This window comes from Symphalangus syndactylus, chromosome 12 (assembly GCF_028878055.3).
Source record: "Symphalangus syndactylus isolate Jambi chromosome 12, NHGRI_mSymSyn1-v2.1_pri, whole genome shotgun sequence".
NCBI lineage: Eukaryota > Metazoa > Chordata > Mammalia > Primates > Hylobatidae > Symphalangus > Symphalangus syndactylus.
In genome coordinates this window covers 131,152,025-131,161,440 of record NC_072441.2, presented here as the reverse complement: position 1 = coordinate 131,161,440, position 9,416 = coordinate 131,152,025, and the positions used below count along the sequence as shown (strand labels likewise).

Sequence of the window (9,416 nt, the reverse complement as noted above, 5' to 3'; positions counted from 1 at the left end):
GCTGTTAGGCGAATTAAAAAAAGTATGTAATAGTCAAACGGATTTATGGAAATGTAAAAACAATTTGTGGAAAGATTGAATTCACTACAGAAGTTCTTAAATAATCAGTCATAGGAAAGGGACTGTAACCTGAAGTGTAAATCAAATACTAGCAACCTGTGAGTTACCAATGTGCTCTTCAGCAGATACCTCAAATGTACATGTTAACAGAAAAGTGTAAGCTGGGCACGATGACTCACACCTGTAATCCCAGCACTTTGGGAGGTTGAGGCAGGAGGATCGCTTGAGCCCACGAGTTTGAGACCAGCCTGGGCAACATAGGGAGACCCCCCCATCTCTACAAAAAATTACAAAAATTTCCAGGTGGTGGCACACACCTGTAGTCCCAGCTACTTGGGAGGCTGAGGTGGGAGGATCACTGGAGCCCAGGGAGGTTGGGGCTGCAGTGAGCCCTGATGGCGCCACAGCACTCCAGCCTAGGTGACAGAGAGAGACTTTGTCTAAAAAAGAAAAAAAGGAAAAAGAAAAATATATTTTTCATTTACTGTGAACAAGATATATTAAACTACATATATCCTATCATGCCAATTTTGAAAAGAGACAGAGGTGGTGTATTTTAAGACTAGAAGGAATAACATCAAGATATTCACACTAAGAAGGTTGTATTGTGTATGAGCTTTCTATTCCTCACACAATAAGAATCTAAGAAAAGAAACACCATCCACACACAGTCACACATACCCTGTTCAATGTGAAATTTCTTCTTTCTCCTCCCTGCTCTTTCTCCTGGATCCCTGTGCTGCTCAACAGCTCCACCACCCACCCACCATCCGCAGCATAAGCCTAGGAGCCATCCTGGACTGTTTCTCCCCCAACTCCCATGGGTGAGCATGTTCAAACCTCAAGCTGCCTTCCAGCCACATCATCTCCTGCAACAGCCCTCTGCCAACGGGTGAGCATGTTCAAACCTTAAGCTGCCTGCCAGCCACACCATCTCCTGCACCAGCCCTCTGCCTGGCCTACCACCTCCCTTGGTACCCAGAGGCTGGCCAGCCCAACCCACCCACCAAGGCAAAGGCTGGGTTCACCTTTGGTATGCAGGAAGTCAAGGGCAGCAGCAACGTCCCGCACCACTCGGCTGGCTTCTCGCTCATTGAAGTGCTTTTGCTTCTGGATGTGGGCTAAGATGGAACCTGGGGAGCAGAGGGGACACAGAAGAATGCCTTTTTGGGCTCTAGTAAGTTTTTTTTTTTTTTTTTTTTTTTAGACGAAGTCTCACTCTGTTACCCAGGCTGGAGAGTAGTGGCACGATCTTGGCTCACTGCAACCTCCGCCTCCCGGGTTCAACCGATTCTCCTGTCTCAGCCTCCTGAGTAGAGCTGGGATTACAGGCAGGCACCACCATGTCTGGCTAATTTTTGTATATATATATATATATTTTTTTTTTAGTAGAGATGGGGTTTCACCATGTTGGTCAGGCTAGTCTCGAACTCCTGACCAAGTGATCCGCCTGCCTTGGCCTCCCAAACTGTTTGGATTACAGGCGTGAGCCACTGCGCCTGGCAGTATAACTTCTTAGAGGCCAAGTTTTCCCAAGTTTGGAAAACTTGGGGTGGGGACATAGGGATTCATCACTTACTCATCACTACTTGTCCAGCTCCAAGTGTGGGGCCTGGCATGGAGGAAGTACCAGCTTGTATGTCTGTTAAACAAAACTGGACTGCTCTCTTCTGTGCCTGTCTATGAGGAGCTCAGAGGCGACAGAGAACAACTATAAATAGGGCCAAAAAATACTAATGATGCTGAGGTTGATTTGGCTTCTGCAATCAAAAGGAATAAAACTGAAGGCACTTGGAGCTGAGGGGGCCTTTCTGTAGCAACATTTTCTCCCCTGCATCTGATCTCTGATCCAAACAAGAGCACAAACTTTCAAATGGAAATGCCACACCCCTGCCAGACATGTAAAGGCCCGGGAAAAGGGGGGAAAAATGGGTTTTCCTCCTGAGCTTTCCCATTCATTATTGTTTTGTTGGCAATGGCTAACATTTACTGAGTAGTTACTAGTGCCATGTGCTATGGAATACTCTGGAAATAAACTGTCTTATTCTCAACACAATTGGACACAATGGGTAGTATACTTATCCTCGTTTTACAGAGGGAGATCCTGAAGCCAAAAAGAAAAATCGTCGAGCAAAGCTTGCCCAAGATTATGCACTAGTAAGGGGAGAGGCCAGGACTTAGGCCCAGGACAGTTAGGCCTCCGAGTCTGTGCAGAAATCCCCCAGCAGGACTTGTGGTCTGACTGCTGCAGGGATGGACTCTCTTGAGCCAACCACACTGGGTCTGGCCTCAATAAGCTACATTAAGTTTACTGATATGGCGACAGAGGATCCCTTCTGCATGTAGCATTTCAAACATGTAATTAACAGTCAGTCATGTGTTACTGGGTGGTGCAGGGGCAGACACAGGCAGGAACATGCGGCTTGGCTTCATGTGGTCTACGTTTACTACTAGAAGCCAGTATTTCTGGGCTGAAGGTATTATCTCTGTGTCCTAAAAATGGCACATGTCTACTGTTTTTTGGGGGGGATGGGGAGGGCATGAGAGAAGGGGAAGAACTGCCAAAGATTGTTCGCTAGCCAGCTTAAACAACAGATCCCAAAGTGCTAGGGAACATTCCCAGAAAACCGGCTCATGACTAGGTCCTAGCTTACTCTGCTGTAGTGAGCCTTGTTTCCAAATCTGTTAAAAGGAAAAGTAGAGAATAATGCTCTACATACTTTTTTTTTTTTTTTTTTTGAGACAGAGTCTCGCTCTGTTGCCCAGGCTGGAGTGCAGTGGCGTGATCTTGGCTCACTGCAACCTCTGCCTCCCAGGTTCAAGAGATTCTTCTGCCTCAGCCTCCTGAGTAGCTGGGATTACAGGCGTGCGCCAGCATGCCCAGCTAATTTTTGTATTTTTAGTAGAGCCGGGTTTCACTATGTTGGCCAGGCTGGTCTTGAACTCCTGACCTCAAGTGATCTGCCCACGTTGGCATCCCAAAGTGCTGGGATTATAGGCGTGAGCCACTGTACCTGGTCTACTCTACATACTTCTAAGACATCCCCCAGCATACCAAATTGTTTTAATAATATTAGCAGCCAACATTTATTGGGCCCTTAGTGCCTACCAGACACTGTCCTAAGCATTTCACATGAATTATCTCATTTAATTTTCATAGCAACCCAGTGAGGTAGGTGCTGTCAATATCTCTATTTTATAGAAGGGAATATTGTTTAGAAAAGGTTAAGTGACTTGCCCAAGATCACATGGCTAGTAAGTGATGGAGCCGGACATAAGCTTTCGCTGTGCTGGTTTCTAAAGCACGCTCCCTCAACCACCAAGCCCCTCCATGCAGCTCCAGACATCCTTGCAAGTGTGTCCTAAGACTGGGGGAGTGATGGGAAGGGAAAGGGTTTCTCTACCCCACCTCATTATTTCAGAAAAGCAACTTAAGTATACACCCCAGTGATTATGTGTGTGGGTGATGGCATCTTTCCATCTGAAGGATGGCACATTCTCAGGCTTCCCCTCTATCCTGGGTCTGTGTCCCAAACAATAGGACCCTCCTCTCCTCTGTTTTGGCCTTTCTAGACTTTGCAATGTATTTGAGAGCTTCCATCCCATAATTAATGTAGTTAAACAGTGAACATGTCAAAACGGGATTGATAAATTGATGACTAAATGTATCTATATATGACTCCTATTATAATGAAAAGGCATTTATAAAATACCCACACAGGTGACATTCTAAGCTCTGCAAAATGCTAATTATCATCCTTCCCTCCGGCCTTCCTTCTCCCAAATCAAGGGCAGTTTTTAAGTCCTTCATCCTTTTTATTAGCTTGACTCGTTTTGGAAGTCTCTGGGATTCATGATGGATGATCACCACCCTGGGTCTTAATCAGAAGTCCACACACATACTCAACAGTAAGTACCTCCTTGCAATTTCTCAAAGACCAAGTAAAACCTTGTGTCATCTTCAAAGAACTCAATCAGCTCCAAAATGTTCCTTAAATAGGGAAAATAGGAGGAGAGGGAAAAGGGGGGAAATCGTATTATATATTAAAAGTCTACTTACAAATATACAATGAAAAAAATATACAACACTGGTAGTGGGGCAGAAATCAACTTGAAATCAGAATGCTTATTAAAGACCCATGTGTGGAAGCAGCCAATGGTGTTAGCAAGATTCAGGTCACCTTATCTTTCCATAATGTTTAGTCTCTGGTGTTTTCACCAAGTCTGTGCTGTCAAACCCCAGCCCTAAAACCCACTAGGTAGAGTTATAAAAAAGTCCCGGTCACATTAAACTGAATAAAATCTGCAGCCGACTGGAAGCAATTGCGGCTAATAACACTGAATAGTAGGTGTGTGTCCTGGAGGCAAGCAGCAAATAATTACTTGCCCTCCCTCTTGCCCATAAATCACGGGGCAGTATTTACATTGCCTGGAGAAAATGGAAACATCTGTCAAATAGACTTGGGGCCTAACGTGGGCACCGCTAGACCCTAACTGCTAAGCGCTGCTTAATGAAACGGCCGCGTTCCTGGCCACTGTAGCACTTGTGGCCTTCCCCGGTGAGCACTCTCTGTTTGCCCGAGTATTTCAGTGCTCCGCCAACAAGGTCGTCTTGTAACTCAGTAGGGAGGCCACCAGCCTGGATATTGGAGGTGTTGTGGGCTTTTTTTCTTTTAAAGAATAAAATAAACCAAGTAGAGTCTCTAATGCTGAACTAAGAAGCTGCAGGGCTGAAAATAAAAATCTGTCCCTCATAAAAAAAATGCTGACTACTTTGGGAGATACCAGGCTTTTACTAGTGTGAAGGCGTCCAAATAAGATGGGCAAAATGGCCTAATTTGAAAGAAGATTGTGGAGGCAGTGCCTGGAGTTAAATCAACAGCAGCCCCCGTCCTCCAAGCTTAATGACAAAGCCATCAATACCAGGCCACTGGCTTCCCGCTGACCCTGCCATGGAGGGCGAGAGGGGGAAGTGGAGTCTTAGAGGTGACCCTGATTTAAAGCCACAGTGGGAGAGCGGCTCATTTGGAGCTGGTGGTGGGCAAAATGAACTGGGGCTAGAGATGACCCGGACCCAGCTATCTAGAAGGAGTGCTAGACAAGGTTCCAGGATCTTAGTGGTATCTGCACATACGTAAATATTCTAGGAGCAGAAACAGCAGCAAACATTCTCCTCATCTTGGTATTAAGGCAAGTCCTTAAAGATTTCTACCGGGCAACACTCAGTCAACCTAGTTTCCACAGGTACCGAAAGAAAGAAAACCCCATTTCCCCCCAACAACCACTGATTCAGATCGTTCATTCTTCTAACTTGCCTGAATTGATGATATTTACAGTATTTCAGAAGAGATAATAGCTCCTTTGCTGTTACTGCTGCTTTTCCTTTCTCTCCCTAACACTGAAAGGTGGAAGGAGGTACCTGCCTTGTGGGGGCAGGAGCGAGAGCTAAATGCTGGAGTCAGGAGATGATAAGAAACAGCCTCCTCTTCTGTGGCCAAGCGTCCCCCCAGAGAAGCAGCAAGAATCACATGATACTCACTTGTTTCCCTGACACTGATACAGCGTCTCCACCTCTCGAAACACCCTACTCCGACTGTGTCCTGCTTGTTTTTCGATGATCTGTGGGAAGAATAAAATCTGTCATGTACACCCACCTGACTCCAAAGCAGCCCCTTGGCAGGAGCCCTCTGGGAGAATGCAAGGCCACACTCAGTCCAAATCCAGTGTCGAGCAGAAGTCTGGCCTAGGCCTTGGTGACACCAGCACTGTGGCTCTGTTGGCAAAGCAGCAGACTGGCCTCAGGGCTTTCCAGCCCAGCTGAGCCCATTCCACTCTGGCCAAGCACAACACCAAGGAAGTGAATGAGGCTGCTGCCCCCAGCTGCCCAAGGGAGACTGAGGCAGCCGGCAAGACAAAGAGCTACCTTACTCAGCTCCTCCTCCCATGGGCATCTCTTTCTGCCTTAAGGGTAAGCATTTACTTCGTCTACTGAAGGATCTTCTCATGCTGGAGGGAGAGGCTGATGGAGGACACCGTGGGGAGGAGCTAAAGCTTTGACACCCGGCTCAGAGGCTGCCTCCACGATCCCCCTGGCAGAAGTAGGCTCTTCCTCTTCTGAGAACTTACTCTCTGGCAGACACTGTGTTAAATGATTTATTTACAGCCGGGTGTGGTGGCTCACACCTGTAATCCCAGCACTTTGGGAGGCTGAGGTGGGTGGATCACCTGAGGTCAGGAGTTCTAGACCAGCCTGGCCAGCACGGCGAAACCCTGTCTCTACTAAAAATACAAAAAAATTAGCCAGGCGTGGTGGTGGGCGCTTGTAATCCCAGCTACTCAGGAGGCTGAGGCAGGAGAATCACTTGAACTGGGGAGGCGGAGGTTGCAGTGAGCTGAGATTGTGCCATTGCACTCCAGCCTGAGTAACAGAGAGAGACTCCATCTCAAAAAATTAATTAAAAAATAATAATTTATTTACAGAATCTCAGTTGACCTTTATGACAACATTGAAAGACAGGGAGGTATGAAACATTTGCCTGTAGTCCACAGCTGACTCCTAAGCCCTTGCTATCCCACACCTGCTTAGACGCTCTAACTTCTTCGAGGACCTGCAGGCTTTGTCTCTCCTGTGATACAGTGGGCTGCTCCCCCTCCACACTTTTACCTGAGATGCTTGTCAAATGCTGACTGAAGGAACAGATAAGCCAACAGATGGGAGGGTGGTTTCCAAAGGGACTGGCTGCCTCTGCAAAGCTCTCTGGACCCATCTGGAGCCTCAAACCACTGCAAACCGAGCCTGTGAGCAAATCTGCAGAGCCTAGCTCTGCCTTACAGCTCCAACGTGCACAGTGGGCAGCACAATGACATCCTCTTCCTTCATTGAGACTTCAAACTTCTTTGATATGATGTGGCACAGACATCCGTGACCAATTCTGATTTTCTAAATAAGTCTGTTTGTAAACCATGGTGGGCCCATTATCTGAGTAGAGAGGTGTAGTGCTGGGGAACAGGTGATTCAACTTCATTCCCCAAGCATTTCAGATCAAAGTCATGAAGAACTTTCTAGCAGGCAAGCTTTCCACAGCACAGTCTTCTCTGAGGAAGTAATGGGCTCCTGCTACTAGAGATGGGGGAGCGGAACATGGACAACTATCTGGGGAGTCATAGAGGAAATTCAGGGTTATCTTGAAATTCCATCCCAACCTTGAGAGTCTAGGATCAGTTGGGTGCCTATAGGAAAAGCTGTAATAAGCTAAGTATTGTGGGGTCATGTTGGGAGAAGTAGCCCATCTCTAGGGAGCTCTGAAAGAGTAGGGGAGAGAAGAAACATGGGCAGAACTGCTGAAACCAAGGAATTGCCAAGCCAGAGTCCAGTGTTTGCCTCAAAGATGCCAGGGGGGATGTGGAGGAAGGGCCATGTTTTCCTCCCATTATCCAACCTTGAAGAAATATACCTCTCATCCATAAATGTATTTAAACCTTTGAAAATCAGTTTATATTTGTGGTTTTTACCACATTTAGGCAGACATATTGATTTTTTTTTTTTTTTTGAGACAGAGTCTCCTTCTGTCGTCCAGGGTGGAGTGCAGTGGCACGATCCTCGCTCACTGCAACCTTTGCCTCCTGGGCTCAAGTGATCATCCCACTTCAGCGTCCCAGGTAGCTGGAATTAGAAGCACATGCCACCATGCCAGGCTAACATTTTTTTTCTTTTTGTGACGGAGTCTTGCTCTGTCGCCCAGGCTGGAGTGCAGTGGTGTGATCTCGGCTCACTGTGCAACCTCTACCTCCCGGGTTCATGGGATTCTCCTGCCTCAGCCTCCCAGGTAGCTGGGATTACAAGAATGCACCACCAGGCCTGGCTAATTTTTTTGTATTTTTAGTAGAGATGGGTTTCACCATGTTGGCCAGGCTGGTCTTGAATTCCTGACCTCAGGTGATCAGCCTGCCTCAGCCTCCCAAAGTGCTGGGATTACAGGTGTGAGCCACCACGCCTGGCCTAATTTTTCTATTTACACTTAGGCGTATGTTTTAAAAATCACTTGTAATTTATACTGATCTGTTTCCCAAAAGAAATTGAGATAGCGCTCTTGTTACCACGTGAAGCAATACTCCAGCTGAAAGGAACGTGGCTTAGCAGACTTGCTCAACCTTCTAACCCGCAGCTGGGACTGTGGAAAGTTGGTTCAAAGAAGAGAAAACATTTCCTTCAGGAGCCCATTGGGCTGGGATTGCCAGTGTGAGGCAGCATTTGACCTGGTGGCTCAGGTGGGTGATTTGAAATCAGCTTGGATTTAAAAAGACCCTTTCTCTAGGTCAGTAGTCCTCAAACTGTGGTGGCTATGAGACTCACGTGGGGAACCTGGGCAAGCCACAGAGATCCAGACCCTATCCTACATCTGGAAACCTGGATCTGTGTGTGCTTTGTTAGAGCTCTAAGGGCTTCTAATACACAGTAGCATTCACAACTGCCCTTCCTACATCAGTAGTCCTCAAGGATTAGTGAGTGTCAGAGTCACCAGGAGAGTTTGTTAACATTTGTATTGCTGGGCCCACCCCTGTTTCTGAGTTAGTACTTCTCAGGTAGGGCCAGGTAGCTTCTATTTCTAACAAGTTCCCAAGCGATGCTGAGGCTGGTCCAGGGCACACATTTTGAGAACCACTGCTCAAGATCCAGCTCTTCTTCCATGTGGAGAGGGCAAGTGGAGGCACAGAGGGGTGACATGAGCCACTCCAAGGCCTTGCAGCTAATTAAAGGCAGCAATAAGGCCAGAAGCCACTTCTACCCCAAAACTGAGTGGTCAGTCACTTTAGTTTTGCTTTTTTCTTTTAATTTTTTTATTCTGAGACATCATTCAGATGTTACCAAATCAGTCACCTTAGTTTTTAATCCTCACTATCATGCTAACATCTAACACTTGGATAGCATTTTGTGACGTGTAAAGTGTTTCCACCTCTCCCAGGATATTTTAATTTTCATCTTCATAACTGCCTCAGGAGACCGAAGGACAGATACCATTTAGAGATGTAGGAACTGAGGCTTACAGACATTTGATGACTTGCCCAAAGTCAAACAGTTCTAGTTTGTCAAAATAGAAATTCAGGTAGGCCTTCTAATTCCAAATCTGGTTGTTCACTCCCTGAAGCTGACTTCATTTGTCAGAATAATGAGAAACTTACTATGAGCCAGGCATTGTGCTAAGCATTTTACCTATATTAACAACAACTCTACATAGGTTCTAGTATCATACCCATTTTACAGATGAGAAAATTGAAGGACAGAGAGGTTAAGTAACTTGCCCAAGGTAACACACTAAGTAGAGAAACCAAGATTTGAATCTAGTGAATACAGCTTC

The 9,416-nt window shown here is 46.4% G+C and overlaps 1 protein-coding gene across 22 annotated transcripts in view; it reads right to left on the bottom strand.

The window, feature by feature from the left end:
* Nucleotides 1-9,416, bottom strand: part of MKNK1 (MAPK interacting serine/threonine kinase 1) — a 47,299-nt gene that overhangs the window by 13,897 nt on the left and 23,986 nt on the right. For 13 of the 22 annotated variants that reach the window (XM_063627523.1, XM_063627524.1, XM_063627525.1 and 10 more), the window contains 4 exons: nucleotides 5,600-5,679; nucleotides 3,978-4,051; nucleotides 1,089-1,193; nucleotides 378-500 (listed from right to left, as the gene is read on the bottom strand). In XM_063627523.1, coding sequence (XP_063483593.1) covers nucleotides 378-500; nucleotides 1,089-1,193; nucleotides 3,978-4,051; nucleotides 5,600-5,679 — 382 coding nt within the window. The remainder of the gene's footprint in view (nucleotides 1-377; nucleotides 501-1,088; nucleotides 1,194-3,977; nucleotides 4,052-5,599; nucleotides 5,680-9,416) is intronic. The other 9 variants (XM_063627530.1, XM_055255458.1, XM_063627531.1 and 6 more) reach the window with 2 other exon arrangements.